Here is an 18,705-nt window from a genome sequence, read left to right as displayed (position 1 = left end):
TCATATTTAAATATATTATGATTTTTTTGCAATACCTAAGATCAAAAACAGGGCCTCGTGATGTTCACTACTGAGAGCTTGTCTCCTCAATCCCACAAAGTTTTATTTTTATAAAGTGTGTGTTCCTTTCTGACTTCTATAGCCATTGACACCTAAATAATGGTACAATTTTTTTATGATATACCATGAAGAAAGAACTGTATAATAAACGAGTAACTAAATCTTCCATTTAAATAATTTTCCAGCATAAACGGCCCAAGTTTTAATTTCTTTTTCTTTATTATCTGACTCCTAAAGTCTTTTAAGCAATCAGTAGAAATAAAGAATTTTCACCAAACTTCTATATTATGTTTTTAGAAAGATTGTAGTTCATAATGTCATAATATACCTGAAAACAAATCTTATGATGCAAACCAATGAAAGTTAATATCTCATTCATAATGTTTTATTGGAAGTAAAAAGTTGGGTGGGGTGAGAGATAAGGAGGGAGTGTGACTCAAATGTAAGAAAGAAGAAAAAACAAAAATGGTTTGATAACTTTCTTTTAATCATCTATATAGGCATAAGGATGAAACTCAGGTATCTGCACACAAATACTCTTTTTCATAATTTATGGGGCAGAAAGAGCAGCCCAGAGCCAGGAGATAGCATATAGGTCATGATACATGTCTTGTACGTCTTCAGGCCAGGTGTGACCAACACCATATGGTCTCCCAAGCATCACCATGTATAGATATAAAAGCACCTGTGAATGCTGGATTGGTTTAGACCAATCCAAGACCTTGAACTCAAGATCTAAACATGAATGCACTTGAATCCTTGTATTTGATAACTGGCAAAATTAGCAATTTCTAGGGGGACACTTGACATGACAGAGTTATCATTTTCTGTCACAATTGATAGCAGGATTAAAATATTTGGAATAGTGAAATGCCTGGATAAAAGATAACAAAATATTTATTATTTTGGCAAGTGGTACTTTATTTTCTGTCCTCTTATTAAACATGTTGCCATTTAAAATATTATCATAACACAATGTGATAGGTATTAAGGTATTGATACATGGTAAAAACATGTAGCTTATATCTGTTTATTAAGCTAAATCAGATTTGGGTCCTTAAATAGTATATATTAGACAGGTAAAGGTGACCAGTATATATGGTAGAACTGATAGTAGGCTGACAGTAGAGAGCAGGTAGGAAAAAGAGGAGGAAAAATGTTACAGTAAAGTGACAGCAAGAGAAAGGATTTGGACATGCTAAAACTGTGGTTATGAAATAAAAGTAATCTGATGTTCCTTAAGCAAAAGAAGGAAAGTAGAATATCAGAAGATCTGAGGCAAGTAATTGTTTTTCTGGTTAAGAAATTTAGCTTTTTTGCAAGCACACATCAGGAAGGAAGAAGGAGCATACATGAATAGCTTAATGACACAGCTTATAGAATTAGAAAATGATCAACAAAAGAAACTAAAAATAGGGAGACAGAAGGAAATAACAAAGCTGAGAGCAAAAATCAATGAAATGGAAACCCAAAAAACAATCCGAAAGATCATGGAAAGCAGAAGTTGGTTCTTCGAAAAAATAAACAAGATTGATAGACCATTGTCAAAACTCACAAAGCAAAAGAGAGAGAGAAACTTGATAATGCATATTAGAAATGAAAAGGGGGAGATCACTATAGATACTGCAGAGATTCAAAGGGTATTCAGAGAATACTTTGAGAAAATCTATGCCACTAAATATGAGAACCTGGATGAAATGGATAAATTTTTGAACTCATATAACCTTCCACAGTTGAATAAAGAAGATGTAGCATATCTAAACACCCCCATCACTATTGAGGAAATTAAAACCATAATCAAAAATTTGCTCAAAAACAAAAGCCCAGGCCCAGATGGATTCACGAATGAATTATTTCAAACCTTTCAAGAGGAAATACTACCAATCCTGGCCAGGCTCTTTAATGAAATAAAAAAAAAAAAAACAGGAACACTTCCAAATAGCTTTTATGAAGCCAACATCACCATAATACCAAAACCAGATAGAGATGCTGCCAAAAAAGAAAATTACAGACCAATATCCTTGATGAACACAGATGCAAAGATCCTCAACAAAATCCTGGTGAACAGAATCCAGTGCCTCATCAAGAAGATCATTCACTTTGATCAAGTAGGTTTCATCCCAGGAATGCAAGGCTGGTTTAACATCCATAAATCTATCAACATAATACACAACATAAACAACAAGAAAAATAAAAATCACATGGTCATATAAATAGACGCAGAAAAAGCATTTGATAAGGTTCAACACCCATTCTTGATGAAAACTCTCAGCCAGATAGGAATAAAAGGAACCTTTCTCAATATAGTTGAAGCCATCTACCAGAAGCCAGTGGCAAATATTATCCTCAATGGAGATAAACTAAAATCCTTCCCTCTAAATTCTGGTACAAGACAAGGCTATCCTCTCTCACCACTCCTATTCAACATAGTACTGAAATTACTGGCTATAGCGATTAGGCAAGAAAAAGATATCAAGGGAATGCAGATAGAAAAGGAAGAAGTCAAGCTCTCACTGTTTGCAGATGACATGATACTCTACTTAGAAAACCCTAAAGACTCTACCAAAAAGCTTCTAGAAATAATAGATTCATATAGCAATGTGGCAGGCTACAAAATTAACACACAAAAATCAATGGCCTTTTTATACACTAATAATGATAGGGAAGAAATGGACATTAAGAGAACAATCCCATTCACATTAGTGCCACACAAACTCAAATATCTTGGAGTCAACCTGACTAAAGATGTGAAGGTTCTATACAAAGAAAACTATAAAACACTGCTCCAAGAAATAAGAGAGGACACGCGGAAATGGAAACACATACCTTGCTCGTGGATTGGCAGGATCAACATCATTAAAATGGCAATACTCCCCAAAGCATTGTACAAATTTAACACGATTCCCCTAAAGATACCCATGACATTCTTCAAAGAAGTGGATCAAACACTTCTGAAATTCATTTGGAACAATAAACAACCTCAAATAGCTAAAGCACTCCTTGGCAAAAAGAATATGGGAGGCATTACTTTTCCCAATTTTAAGTTGTATTACAAAGCAATAGTTATAAAAACAGCATGGTATTGGAATAAAGACAGACCCTCAGATCAATGGAATAGGCTTGAGTACTCAGAGAATGTTCCTCAGACATATAACCACCTAGTTTTTGATAAAGGAGCAAGAAATCCTAAATGGAGCAAGGAAAGCCTATTCAACAAGTGGTGTTGGCACAACTAATTAGCCACTTGCAAAAAAGCGAACTCAGACCCCCAGCTAACACCATGTACAAAGATAAAATTCAAATGGATTAAAGAGCTTGATATCATATCTGAAACTATAAGGTATATAGAACAACATGTAGCTGAAACACTCCAGGACATTGAGACTAAATGCATCTTTAAGGAGGAGACAGCACTTTCCAAACAAGTGGAAGCAGAGATAAACAGATGGGACTATATTAAGATGAGAAGCTTCTGCATCTCAAAGGAAATAGTGCCCAGAATACAAAGGCCACCCACTGAGTGGGAGAAATTATTCACCCAATACTCATCAGATAAAGGGCTAATATCCAAAATTTACAAGGTACTGACAGAACTATACAAGAAAAGAAAAACTAACCCCATCAAAAAATGGGGAGAAGAAATAAACACTTTTAGAAAGAAGAAAGGCAAATGGCCAAAAGGCACATGAAAAGATGCTCAACATCATGAATCGTCAGGGAGATGCAAATCAAAACTACTATGTGTAGCATATGAAAAAGTTTCCATAAGATGATTTTTGGAATTGTATATAAAAGTGTTTCCTTAGGATTGTTCTGTGACTTTTGCCCCACCTAACCCTTCCAGGTGGGGCGCTGTGGAGTTGGGAATAAATAGCTTGAGGGAGAGGAGTGAGGGGTCCTTCTGTGAAAAAGCTGCTGGCTGCAGGAGGATTCTCTGGCTCTCCTTGCCCGATCTTTTACCACAGCGCCCCACATGGAAGGGTTAGGTGGGGCAAAAGTCACAGAACAATCCTAAGGAAATACTTTTATATACAATTCCAAAAATCATCTTATGGAAACTTTTTCATATGCTACACTATGAGGTTCCACCTCACACCACTGAGATTGGCATACATCACAAAAAAGGAAAACAAGCAGTGCTGGCGGGGATGTGGAGAGAAAGGAACTCTTTTCACTGCTGGTGGGAATGGTTTCACTCATCTATGGGCTTTAAGAACAATGAAAGACATTTTTAACAGTATCTCAGAGACAAGAGAGATGAGGGCTGGTAGGTGCAGCTCATGAAGCTCATCACATAGAGTGATGAGTGCATTTGGAGAGATGACTACACTGAAAACTATCATAACACTGTGAATGAATGAGGGAAGTAGAAAGCCTGTCTCGAGTACAGGTGTGGGGGGGTGGGGAGGAGGGAGATCTGAGATATTGGTGGTGGGATTGTTGCACTGGTGAAGAGGGGTGTTCTTTACATGACTGTAATCATACAACTATAATCATATTTGTAATCACGGTGTTTAAATAAAGATAATTATAAAAAAAGAAATTTAGCTTTATGTTATCATTTAGCAGAGAATTTTTATCATGGTATAAAAAGAGATTTATAAAAGGAAAACATATATCATATACAGAGTAGGCTACTAATGTCAAATGAATTTATAACATTATTATTTTATCACATTGAAAAAGCAAATTCAATCAGGAGGTAGGCATTCAGCACAGTTTATGCGATGCTCTATGCTGATAATGAAACTTAGTTTGTGTATGCGTTGAATACCTGTGAGGTACAGCGACAATACCTTTGAGGTCCAAAGCCCTTTTGCTAATGTGTATTCTTAGAAAGCACTTGGGGAACACTGCTATAAATGATAATTGAATACCAGAGCTAGAGATAAAGTTATCTGGACATTGTATTTAAGAAACCATGATGTAGAGTAAAAGGCCATTCAGGAGGTAATTGTGATGGTTCAGAAGAAAGGTTAATGAGCACTTACCTGGATTCTCTCAGTTTTGTTTTCAGAAAGGTTTTATAATCCTTTCTGATACCCTTCTTTTATCTTTTTGTTAACTGTCTTTTCATTTTTGAAGCTTATATTTCTACAGCCTTCTTTAAAGCCAATATAATACTAATCTTGGAAACTAATACAGTTTCCCCAGTATCCTGAACACTATGTTGCCATTTATCAACCTTGTCACTCCACAAAGTGTTCATTAATAAAGACATTAAAAATTGGGGATTCCAAGTGATGCTATGGGGTCCTTTAAGTTGAGGACGTTTCAAAGTCTAATTATAAGCAGAATAAATGTAAGAATTTTGTTATTTTCTCATAGTGATTCAAGAATTGCATGATTTCTGGATTGCTTAATCCAGCAATACTAAAATGTCATTAAAGGACCACAGCAATATATATTCTTAGACCACTTTTTTTTTCCCTTTTGAACTGGGCAATTTCTTTGGATTAAATGATTTCTGCCATTCCAGATATAACAAGTAAATATCAAAATATCTATAGGCTAGATAATTTTTCAATCTAGTTTTATTCTGAGTAAATTTCTCATGTACAATTCTGCACCCAAAATAAAAATCTCTTTAAATTTCCACTCATCAGCCAGCACATGTCTACATGTCCATGTCAAAATTTGTCAATGACTGAGCTAGTTATGGCTAGTTTGGACTATGTTTTTGGAAGAACACCAAGGCTCTACATAAAAAGTAGATGTATGACTGACTGGAGGAGGTACAAAATTACCAGTATCTATACCATGCAACATATAAAAATGTTCTACTGGAAAGTATAATTTATTATCATTTTTTTCAGTGCATAAGCTCACAAAGTGGTTAAGCTTCATTTTTAAAACTCAAATGTCAGTGGTTAAGTTCTTAAATATCAGAACTACATCCTATTATCTCTATATCTCATTTCTTATGCAAAAGTAGCAACTGAAGTACAAATTTCTTTAAGATTCGAAGGAAGAAACATGCCTAAACATCAGTAATAAATGTAGTTCTGAGTAATAAATATATTATCTTCACAACAAGCCTTCACAGAGATGCAAATAGATTTATCCTTAAAAGTGTCTTTGTACTTGATACATATAAATGAGTGAGTTAATCAGAATCATTCATAATAATGGATGAAGTGGGCAAGTCAAAATCTCATTAGCTCAACATAGTGAATTTTATTGGTGATCTGTCTCTTCAGTCTTCTAGCTTCAATACATGGCTCTACTAGCCATCACAGTGCCCATGGTGAAGGAAAAAAGAGATCTATTAAGCGCCAGCACTTGGACTGCCTCCAACCAGGAAAGACATTTGTGATTTCCAATCTTAGTTCATTAGCTTGATTAAGTCAAATGATTCAATACAATTGCAAAGAAGTCTTAGAAATATACAGTGATTATTGACAAGATGCCATGTTATACAAATCTGCTTAAAAAACCATTTTCATCAAACAACTTGAACAGTGTCCTCATATCTATGGAATTTCCTGATTGGTGTTGGGCCAAGAGAAATTATAACACTAGCAATAATATTCTTCTTGTCTTCTTAAATTTAATAATCTGAGTGCTCTATTTTCTCAGGCCAATCAGTCAAGACTAAGTGGAAGTATTTCTTACTTTTTAATAGAGGCATTAAGGTTATAGATTTCACTCAATATATTTTTATCTATTGCCTATGTTAGATATATTTTAATTTTATTTATATATTTTTATAACCTCATGATTTACCACTCTATTTAGAAATTCTTTTCATGTTCATGTACTTATTAATTTCCAAATTTTGTCTTCTATAGTTTTTTAATTCTATTGTAGTTATAGAATATAAGTTTATTATTTCAATTTTAATGCACTGAGTCTTTTTATGTATTGAGACAATGTTTGTGCTCCATGTGTAATTGAGAAAAATTATGTATTATGTCAGCTGTGGTTTGGTTTTATTTCTGGGTCATATCCAGCTGTGCCCAGAGTTTACTTCTGGCTCATGTTCAAAGATGGATTCTGGTGTTGCTCATGGGATCATATGTACTACCAGAGATTACATTGTAACTGCCCACATGCAAAGCCTTACTACATCTCCTATTTCTCTGGTCCTGAGGAAAAGCAATATATAATGTCTTGTTAATCTAGTTGATTTATAGTGTTGTTCAAGTCTTTATTTCCTCACTGGTTTATGACATCATTCTGAATCCACAATTGAAAAATATTTCTATTGTGAAATTGATTAATTCCTTTTATTTATGTCAAATTTTGTTTCAAACATTTTTATTTTGTTAGATATACATATTTATCATTCTAACATTCATAACTGATCACTTTACTAATACAAAATGTTCTTTGTTTTATAGGAAGTGTATATTTGTATTGTTTTGTTTTGTTTTGTTTTTGTTTTGGGGCCACACTGGGCAGCGCTCTGCGGATACTTCTTTCTTTGCGCTCAGAAATCACTCTGGGCATGGTCAGGGGACTGACCATATGGGATGCCTGGTATCAAACTTGTCGGCACGTGTAAGAAAAACACGCTACCCATTGTGCTATGGCTCTGGCCCAGGAAGTGTTATTTTTATAGTCTGCTATTTAATAGTTAATATAGGTTTCTTATAATTGGTCTTTGTTCTGATACATTTTTTAACGTTTTACTTTTAACTGGTTTGCATCAAGTATGTTTCTATCCTTAAACAGCTTAGTTTTGGATTCGATTTGTTTTTGTATAGTTTGACAATCTGCCACGTGGTTGAATTTTATTTTTGTTATTATTATATAACTCGTGTTCTATATATTTGTGTCTTATTGTATTAATTGGTTGGTTGGTTGGTTGGTTGTTTGGTTGGTTGGTTTTGATTTGGGGACTGCACCACATAGTGCTCAGTATTTACTTATAGTATAGCACTCAGGTATCACCTGGTGGGACTTGAGGACCCAAGTGGGGTGCTGAGAATTGAATCCAGGTTGGTGTACCCCAGGCAAACATCTTACCTGTATTATTGTCTCACTGTACCTACAATTTTTGAAAGCAGTAAAAAAATAGAGAGAATAAATATAATATATTTGACTCTAAGAGTTTCCTATTTAACTGTTTTTTTCTTGTTAAGGTGATATTCAGGGGTAGGTGTAGCTCAGTACTATCTCAAGTAACTGGACTCAGTTTAAGACTTTCCTTAAAAGTTTTTTGTAGGTGTGTTGTCTATCAATGAATTCTGATATTTTTTATTTATCTGGGAATATCTCTAGTTTGTCTTATTTTTAAAAATTATACCCGGAGAGATAGCACAGCGGTGTTTGCCTTGCAAGCAGCCGATCCAGGACCAAAGGTGGTTGGCTCGAATCCCGGTGTCCCATATGGTCCCCCGTGTCTGCCAGGAGCTAATTCTGAGCAGACAGCCAGGAGTAACCCCTGAGCACCGCCAGGTGTGGCCCAAAAACAAACAAAAAAAATTATAATTTTGCTTAATATAACATTTCTGGATGTCAGAAATTTTAGCTTTTTGAATACAGCATGAATTCCCTTATCTATTTGTTGTATTCAAAGAAAACTCTTAATCTTACTAAGTTTGTTATGCAATATATTGTTTTACGTAACTTCATTTAATAATTTCTTATTGTTCCTAAACATTTTTAATTAGATCATTTATTTAAAAAAATATTTTTTGGGTTTTTGGGCCATACCCAGTGACGCTCAGGGGTTACTCCTGGCTGTGTGCTCAGAAATCACTCCTGGCAATGGGAATCATATCAGACGCCAGGAATCGAGCCCAGGTCCATCCTGGGTCAGCTGTGTGCAAGGTAAATGCACTACTGCTGGGCTATCACTCTGGCCCCCGCCCCTTGACATTTTTGCCTAAACATTATTGTAATGAATTTGTCTGCTTTATCTTATGCAGACAAACAAAAACTATTCTGGTTATTTGATTTTTATTAAATTTACCTGCTTTTCTTTAACTGTCTTGAAATATTGAATGTTTCAAAATACTGATTCTTTTTATCTTCTCCATCTTATGTTATACGTATGTTGATATACTAACGAACATCTTACATCTTTTGAAACCGTACTCATTTTTATTTTTCCACTCCTGGTTTCAGTTAGCATCATAAAAAGCTCTTAATATAGCTTATCAAATTTATTAAATTTTTTTACTTCCAGATTAAATTTACTAAAAATATTCCCTTACAATTTTACGTTTATATTAATGTACTTTTGATTGCAGTTGATAACTATAAATTATTTCCATTATTTATATTTTCCTTTTGATGAGACACTGTTATATCTTTTTTTACCTTTTAAACATAGTTTTCTTAATTTCTTTGGATATGTAATAGCTTCTTTGAAAGTTTTGCTACTTCCAAAGTCTGAGATACCAGAGATTCAACCTAGGTTAGCCATTTGCAAGGAAAATGCCCTACCTGCTGTACTATGACTCCACCCTCACCCATTAGTTTTATTTTATACTTAAATCATTTAAGGAAACCATAAATAAAAATGCCATATATTTGTGCAAGGGTGGAGAGTGAACCACACCTGGTGATGCTCAGTGGTTATTCTGGCACTCCACTTAGAAATTAACCCTTGGATACAAGAGCCACCCACTGAGTGGGAGAAACTATTCACCCAATACCCATCAGATAAGGGGCTAATATCCAAAATATACAAGGCACTGACAGAACTTTACAAGAATAAAAACATCTAATCCCATCAAAAATGGGGAGAAGAAATGAACAGGCACTTTGTCAAAAAGGAAATACAAATGACCAAATGACACATGAAAAAATGCTTCACATCACTAATTATCAGGGAAATGCATGCCACAGAGATTGGTGCACATCACAAAGAATAAGAACAAGCATTGCTGGTGGGAATGTGGAGAGAAACTCTTATTCACTGCTGGTAGAAATGCTGTCTAGTCCACCCTTTATGGAATGCAATATGGAGATTCCTCCAAAAACTGGAAATTGAGCTCCTATATGATCCAGCTATACCACTCCTAGGGATATACCCTAGGAACATAAAAATACAATTCAAGAATCCCTTCCTCACACTTATATTCATTGCAATGCTATTTACCATAGCAAGATTCTGGAAACAACCAAGATGCCCTTCAACAGATGAATGGCTAAAGAAACGATGGTACATATAGACAATGGAATATTATGCAGCAGTTAGGAGAGACAAAGTCATGAAATTTTCCTATATGTGGATGTACATGGAATCTATTATGCTGAGTGAAATAAGTCTGAGGGAGAGAGATAGATATAAAATAGTCTCACTCATCTATGGGTTCTAAGATAAATAAAATATATTTTTGCAATAATCCTCAGAGACAAAGAGAGGAGGGCTGGAAGGTCCAGCTCATGACATGAAGCTCACCACAAAGAATAATGAAATAACGACATTGAGAAATATCATAACAATGTGAATGAATGAGGGAAGTAGAAAGCCTGTCTAGAGTATAGGCAGGGATGGGGTCGGGAGGAGGGAGATTTAGGATATTGGTGATGGGAATGTTGCACTGGTGAAGGGGAGTGTTCTTTACATGACTGAAATCCAAGTACTATCATATTTGTAATCAAGGTATTTAAATAAAGTTATTAATAAAATAAGAAAATGTGGTACACATATACAATAGAATATTATGCAGCTGTCAGGAGAGATGAAGTCATGAAATTTTCCTATACATGGATGTACATGGAATTTATTATGCTTAGTGAAATAAGTCAGAGAAAGAGAGAAAGACACAGAATAGTCTTGCTCATCTATGGGTTTTAAGAAAAATAAAAGACATTTTTGTAATAATTATCAGAGACAAAAGAGATGAGGGCTGGAAGGTCCAGCTCATATATGAAGCTCACCACAAAGAGTGGTGAGTGCAGTTAGAGAAATAACTACACTAACAACTATCATAACAATGTGAATGAATGAGGGAAGTGGAAAGCCTGTCTTGAGTACAGGTGGGGCGGTGGGGTGGGGCGGAGGGAGATTTGGGACATTGGTGGTGGGAAATATGCACTGGTGAAGGGGGTGTTCTTTACTTGACTGAAACCCAATTACAATCATATTTGTAATCAAGGTATTTAAATAAAGTTATTAATAAAAAATTAATCCTTGGGGGACTATATCGAATGCTGGGGATCAAACCCAAGTTAAACACATGCAAAGCAAATGTTATACCCACTAGACTATCTGTATAGCCTTCTTGTATTTTAATATTACAAATTTAATTGATTATATAACTTGTAAAGTATAATAGATATGCAAATGGCAGGTTTTTGCTTTCTTTTCTTTATTTTTTTTTTCTTATATTGGGTCACACCCAACAGCGCTCAGGGGTTACTCCTGGCTCTGTACTCAGAAATAGCTCGGGCAAGCTTGGGGACCATATAGAATGCCAGAGATCAAACCTTGTTCTGTCCTGGGTTGTCTGCATTGCAAGGCAAACACTCTACCGCTGTGCTATTACTCCAACCCCAAGGTTTTTACTTTCTTAAGAAACCAGAGAAAGTAGGAAGATTTTATTCAACTACTGTAGGCCTCATTTCTATCAATTCTAACTATAGTTTTCTCATGTATATATATTTCATATATTTTTGTGATTTGCTATCTGTGCTTTCATTTCTTTGAGCATATTAAACATCTTCTATGCAGTGTAATTAAGGTCATCCTTAGAGGAGTTAGAGAGCTAATTGATGCTAATTGAGCTTTCCTTGTTTTACCATTTTCACTCATTGTGTTTGGGGGCTTTTGTGCAAATTCCCCATTGGATTTCCTGTGTTCCTACTCTGCTGAGGGTAAATCTTTTTTTTTGGGGGGGGGGCACATGAGGTGGCCCTCAGGGGTGTCTCTTGGCTCTGCACTCAAAAATCACTCCTGGCAGGCTCAAGGGACCATAAGGGGTGCCGGGGATCGAGCCCGGTCCATCCTGGGTCGGCCCTGTGGAAGGCAAATGCCTTACCACTGTGCTAAAGCTCCAGCCAAGGGTAAATCTTTGTAGTTATCCCACCCAGGATCTCTAAGATATTAGGCTGGGAGATGTCCTTTTCCTACGATGCCTGTCTAATCAAGTAGAGTAACCCATTAAGACAGAACTTAAATTCTACCTTCTTCAGGAAGTTTCTCCTGATCACCCAGTGTGATACAGTTACTTCATTGATGTCATCCTTGTGGCATTTTAATTTCGCTTTATTTTGGGGTGATTTACAATTGCTCTACTTTCAACCACCTAGGATTATTATACTATCAGCTAGGAGAAACAAACTGTAAATATAGATTTAAAATCTTCTCTGAGGGGACCAGAGAGATAGCACAGTGGTAGGGCGTTTGCTTTGCATGTGGCCAACCCAGGACTGATAGCGGTTCCATTCCCGGCATCCCATATGGTCCCCCAAGCCTGCCAGGAGCAATTTCTGAGCGCAGAGCCAGTAGTAACCTCTGAGCATCTCTGGGTATGAACCAAAAACCAAAGAAAGAAAATAAAGGAGAGATCTCTGATAACACAAAAAAAGAATAACACAGAAGAGGCAGCCAGTAAAAATCAAAGTGATTAGGAGGTAGGAGTTCTAATGCTTGTTTATTCCTAGATAAACCAGGAATGCAAGAAACAAACAAACCCCAGAATGAACGTATTCCAGATTACCAGATTTAGCATCTGTTGGCTTTCAAAGTTGTTATAACAATAAAATAGAAACAAAGAAATAAACTATATTAAAGATTACCAGGTTGTGTCAGCAAACTGGTTAATGAGAAAACTTATTAAGATTTTATGCTTCCTTTATTTTGATAGGAAAACTATTTTTATTCAAGGTAATTAGGCAATCCCAGATTGAAAAAAATACTCCTCATTACTGATCATCAGGGAGATGCAAATCAAAACAATGATGAGATACCATCTCACACCACAGAGATTGGCACACACCACAAAGAATGAGAACAATCAGTGCTGGCGGGGATGTGGAGAGCAAGGAACTCTTATCCACTGCTGGTGGGAATGCCATCTAGTCCAACCTCTATGAAAAGTGATATGGAGATTCCTCCAAAAACTGGAAATTGAGCTCCCATTCGACCCAGCTATTCCACTCCTAGGGATATACCCTAGGAACACAAGAATACAATACAAAACCCCCTTCCTCACACCTATAATTATTGTAGCACTATTCACAATAGCCAGGCTCTGGAAACAACCAAGAATGGCTAAAGAAACAACAAACAAATGGCTAAAGAAACTGTGGTACATATACACAATGGAATATTATGCAGCTGTCAGGATAGATGAAGTCATTAATTTTCCTATACATGGATGTACATGTAGTCTATCATGCTGAGTGAAATAAGTCAGAGGGAGAGAGAGAGAGAGAGAGAGAGAGAGAGAGAGAGAGAGAGAGATGCAGAATGGTCTTACTCATCTATGGCTTTTAAGAAAAATAAAAGTAGTTTTTGAAACAATCCTTAGAGGCAATGAGAGGAGGGCTGGAATTTCCAGCTCACTTCATGAAGCTCATCACAAAGAGTGGTGAGTGCAGTTATAGAAATAACTACACTGAGAACTACCATAATTATATGAATGAATGAGGGAACTGGAAAGCCTGTCTAGAGTACAGGTGGGGTTGGGGTCGAATGGAGGGAGATTTGGGACTTTGGTAGTGGGAATGTTGCACTGGTGAAGGGGGTGTTCTTTACATGACTGAAACCTAATCACAATAATATTTGTATTCAAGATGTTTAAATAAAGAAAAAATATGGACTTCAAAGAGCTGAAAAAAAATAAAACTTATGATTGGTATTTTTCAAAAAAAAGAAAAATGAAAGACATTTTTGCAATAATTCTCAAAAACAAAACAGATGAGGGCTGTAAGGTGCAGCTCACAACATGAAGCTCACCACAAGGAGTGATGAGTGCTGTTAGAGAAATAACTACACTGAGAACTACCATAACCATGAGAATGAATGAGAGAAGTAGAAAGCCTGTCTCGAGTACAGGTGGTTGTAGGGTGGGGTGGTGTGAGGGATATTTGGGACATTGGTGGTGAGAATGTTGCCCTGTGAAGGGAAGTGTTGTTTACATGACTAAAATCATACAACTACAATCATATTTGTAATCATGGTGTTAAAATAAAGATAATTAAAAGAAGAAAAACTAATAAAAAATTTAGACCACAAAAAAATAAGTTTTTACTTAATGGATTTAGTCTCTATTGAGAAGTTTGGCCTGAGTTACTTTCAATTTAAACTACCCTTATCAATGATCAATTTTCAATTTTCTCCAAATCTTGAATACTTTTATTGCCATCTGAAAATCCAGAAGTCCCAAAAATTAAGGAACATAGTTTATTGTCATGAGAGAGAACTAACCATTCTTTTCTGTTTGTGTTTTTAGCAAAATGGAAAGACACATTTTCATCATGATCAAAGTGCTGAATCCTTTGAGGAAGCACCTCTTCATGTTATGGTTTTCACTTATATGGGATATGGACTTGGAATGCTCTTTGGTTATTTCAGAGACTTTTTGAGAAACTGTGGAATAGAAAAGTGCAATGCTGCTGTAGAAAGAGAGGAACAAAAGGTATGTATATTGATATCCCTAGATATGTGTCACTATCCTTTCTTCTACAATGTTCTCCTAATTAACGATGCATGTAAAAAAATCATAAAACAATTGTGGTGCACATTTATTCTCTGAATAAATTACATTATCCTTCACCATGTAAACAATACCCACTGTGTGTTTGTGGACTTGGGGTTTTTTTTGTTTGTTGGTTGGTTTGGTTTGGCTTTTGTTTTGGGGCCACTCCTGGAGATACTCCAACAATTACTTCTGGCTCTGCACTTAGTAATTACTCCTATGCTTAGGAGACCATATGGGATTGAGCCCAGTCAGCTGCATACAAGTGCCCTACCTACTGTACTATTGCTCAGGCCTTTCACTTGGTTATTTTTACATATATCTATTAATGAAACTTTATTACATACTAAATTTAGTGTTGGAACACCATTATATTTAATATGTATAACAACCCTGTAAGATATATATATATAGATATATATAGATATAGATGTCTTTTTCAAGAGAAAATAACAAAATAGTAAAAGCAAGGACATACGAATGGATCTGTGCTTTGGTCTTACAATTGTAAAATAAGTGTTATTCTATTCTTTTCTCTTGGGGTGAGTGGGTCAGATACTTTGGAGTTACTCCTAAATCTGTGCTCAGAAATCACACCTGGCAGGCTTGAGGGTGTCATATGGGATATATGGGATGCTGGGGATTAAACCCAGGTTGTTCCCTAGTCTTTCCCAGGTTATTCGCAGGTCTGTCCCAGGTTGGTCCTGGGTCAGTCACATGCAAGGCAATGCCCTACCCACTATCTTATCACTCTGGCCCCTATTGTGTTCTATCCTGAAATAGAAATGTGTGTCTAAGTGATATAGAAGCTTTCTATTTCTTCTAGGTAAGACTTTCTGGTACTCCCAAATCTTTGGATTTAATTATTGTTTGTTACACATAGTTTCCATGTTCTTTGTAGGCTTTTAACTGCATCCTTGGCCTGTATCCATTCTTCTATATACTGAAATAATTAAATATTCTTACAGATATTACCAAACATCTCATAAAATATAAAAAGCATCTCTAATTTAGAACTATAGAACTAGATATTCCCATTGTCAACCTTACATTTAAATTATTTTGATTTTTTTCTAATGGAAAAGCTTGAAAGTATTTACAAATATTCTAGCAATTTTTATTGAGTCAATATGTTTCCAAATCACTTCAGCTAGTTTATATTGCTGTTAACCTCTTTTTTCTCAATAATGTTTCATGATCATTTGATTTATGTACATGGGTCCTTTCATATTGTGGTTCTTTCTGTATGTCTAATAATAGTACCTAGGTGAGGCACAAATTTCAATGAGCTAAAGTAACCTGAACTATCTTTAACTTAACTAGCATGACAGTATAATATACACTATTAAGTAATATATTCATTAATAAATTTTATGAAACAATTATTTTGGCCCCAGGTGTTTCAGAAGAAACAAACTCGGTTTATTATTACTCATAATAGTTATCCTCCTTTTAGCAAGTATTTGATCACATGCTCTAATGACCTAATGGGTAGTAATACACATAGGTGAAAGCACCTGTCCTGCCATCAATGAATTTGAATGAGAATTAAAGCAGTTGTAGAGAAAAATTGAGTTATTTATTCACAATCAGAATGAAACAAAAAGTGATGAAAGGGACAAAGAAGATATGGTAATTTGAAGTCTATAGACAATTATTCCCTCAGAAAGTTCAGAAGCTTAAGACTAGAACTTGAAAAATAATTTGTCTAGTGAGCAAAGTAGAAAAAAGTGGACTTATTCTGAAAAGGAAGACACTCAAAGGGGAGGCCATAGTTGTGTCAAGCTACTCATTAAGTACAAAAATCAAGTCACATTCTTTTGAGCATATATTTTTGTAAGACTTTGCTATGATTTAGAGATCTAATAATAACAAAAGCAGGAATAGCTCTTGCCTTTAAGAAACTTCTCATTAAAAAAGCAATGGCAATAGAATTTGATTAACATATACCATAAAGTTAAGCAGCCGATAACAAGGGAACCAAGAAGCAAAATATCTAAATTGAAGTTGGTGAAGGTTTCTTGGAGGAAAAGTTTGAGATTTGAAGGCTAAAGAAAGGGAAAACAATAAGAGACAAGAATATCCAAGGAGAGGAAATCTATCGCAAAATGCTCAAGAAATAATAGAAAGCATTGTACATTCAAGGAACCAGGAATTTAATTATTGTGACCAGCTTATTGTAAGTGGGAGGAGGTAGGCAGAAAGAGTTATTAGAGACGCAAGCATGCACTAGATTAGAATGAGTTCTTACAAGCCATAGATTGTTATTGGAAGAACAATGGGAAGGCATTATAGGAATTCAGACTGAAAAATGCAAATTTGCAAATTCAAAACTTTATGTTCACTGTTCTATGATAAAGGGAATTGCAGGAGATAATACAAAAATTAAAAAGTTGATTCTGAGATTTAAAAAAATCTAGGTGAGAGTTTAGATAATGAGATGAAAAATATTTTGTATGTATTTTAAAATCTAATCAATATCTAAGAAATTAGAATTTGGGAGCCTTGGTTGACCTGGAGTATTTTTAGGAAATTGATTTATTAAAGAAATCAAATTTATGACAAATAGCTAGGTAGAAAAAATGATGTCTTTTATTAAAATGAGAATAGAAGAACAAATTGGAGGAGGATCATAGAAAAATTCATCTTTGGACAAGTTAAGTCTTAACTGTGAAAAATAAGAGGGCCCGGAGAGATAGAACAGTGGCGTTTGCCTTGCAAGCAGCCGATCCAGGACCAAAGGTGGTTGGTTCAAATCCTGGTGTCCCATATGGTCCCTCGTGCCTGCCAGGAGCTATTTCTGAGCAGACAGCCAGGAGTAACCCCTGAGCACCGCCGGGTGTGACCCAAAAAAAAAAAGAAGAAGAAGAAGAAAAAGAAGAAGAAGAAGAAAGAAGAAGAAGAAGAAGAAGAAGAAGAAGAAGAAGAAGAAGAAGAAGAAGAAGAAGAAGAAGAAGAAGAAGAAGAAGAAGAAGGAGAAGGAGGAGGAGAAGGAGGAGGAGGAGGAGAAGGAGAAGGAGAAGAAGAAGGAAGAAGAAGAAGAAGAAGAAGAAGAAGAAGAAGAAGAAGAAGAAGAAGAAGAAGAAGAAGAAGAAGAAGAAGAAGAAGAAGAAGAAGAAGGAGAAGAAGGAGAAGAAGGAGAAGAAGGAGAAGAAGGAGAAGAAGGAGAAGAAGGAGAAGAAGGAAGAAGAAGAAGAAGAAGAACAACAACAACAACAACAACAAAAATAAGAGCACCAACAACAGAAAACTGACTTTGACAACCGTGACTGAACAGAGCGTACCTTAGGCTGTAGCCCGGGACACATAAAAAACAACAACAACAACAAGATGTCTTATTGCAGAGGTCCAACTTGGACAACAGAGACTGAGCAGAACCTTTGGATCCATAATATCCTAGGCTTCGGCTTAGGGACTGAACGAAAACAGGGAGCAAGTGTTACAGAAGATTGAACACAACAACGATGGATAGGAACCTCTAGAGACTCTATCCTAGACCCTGACCTATAACCCGTGCAAATACCAAGATTGCTAGTTACAGTGGCTTGACTTTCTCACACACAACTGAGAGGAAACTTTCCTGGCATCACAAAAAAGCCTTTGGGATGGGGTAATGAGTATATATGGAGCCAGGGGTTAATCCCATGATGGTATGCTTCAAGGATAGAGAAACCCTGAATCTCTTAGGTCATGGGAATTCCCTTTCATCCCCAATGCTTACTGTGCCTATGCAAAAAAAAAAAAAAAAAAAAGGCGGGGGAACGCCAATCCCTACCACTCCAGCACCCATACTTTTTCTTGTTTTGTTTTGATTTGTTAGTTTTTGACTTTATTTTCCTTCTTTTTTTCTTCCACTTTTCTCTTTCTTTTTCACTCTTATGGTTATTATTTAGAGATTTATTTTTATTTTTATTTGCTGGGTCCTTTTTTTCTTTTTTCTTCCATTTTTCTTTTCTTTTCTTTTTTCTCTCTTCTTTCTTTTTTTGGAAGTTGTCACCAAATTTTTTTCTCACTTTTTTCTTATCTTTTTTATCTCCAATGA

The 18,705-nt window shown here is 35.6% G+C and overlaps 1 protein-coding gene across 1 annotated transcript in view; it reads left to right on the top strand.

Moving 5' to 3' along the window:
• Positions 1-18,705, top strand: part of SPTLC3 (serine palmitoyltransferase long chain base subunit 3) — a 154,876-nt gene that overhangs the window by 13,624 nt on the left and 122,547 nt on the right. The window contains exon 2 of the mRNA XM_049774338.1: positions 14,418-14,603. Coding sequence (XP_049630295.1) covers positions 14,418-14,603 — 186 coding nt within the window. The remainder of the gene's footprint in view (positions 1-14,417; positions 14,604-18,705) is intronic.

The sequence above is a fragment of the Suncus etruscus genome, chromosome 6 (assembly GCF_024139225.1).
Source record: "Suncus etruscus isolate mSunEtr1 chromosome 6, mSunEtr1.pri.cur, whole genome shotgun sequence".
Lineage (NCBI taxonomy): Eukaryota > Metazoa > Chordata > Mammalia > Eulipotyphla > Soricidae > Suncus > Suncus etruscus.
Note: the sequence above shows the minus strand (reverse complement) of the source record. Positions and strands in the feature narration are given on the sequence as shown.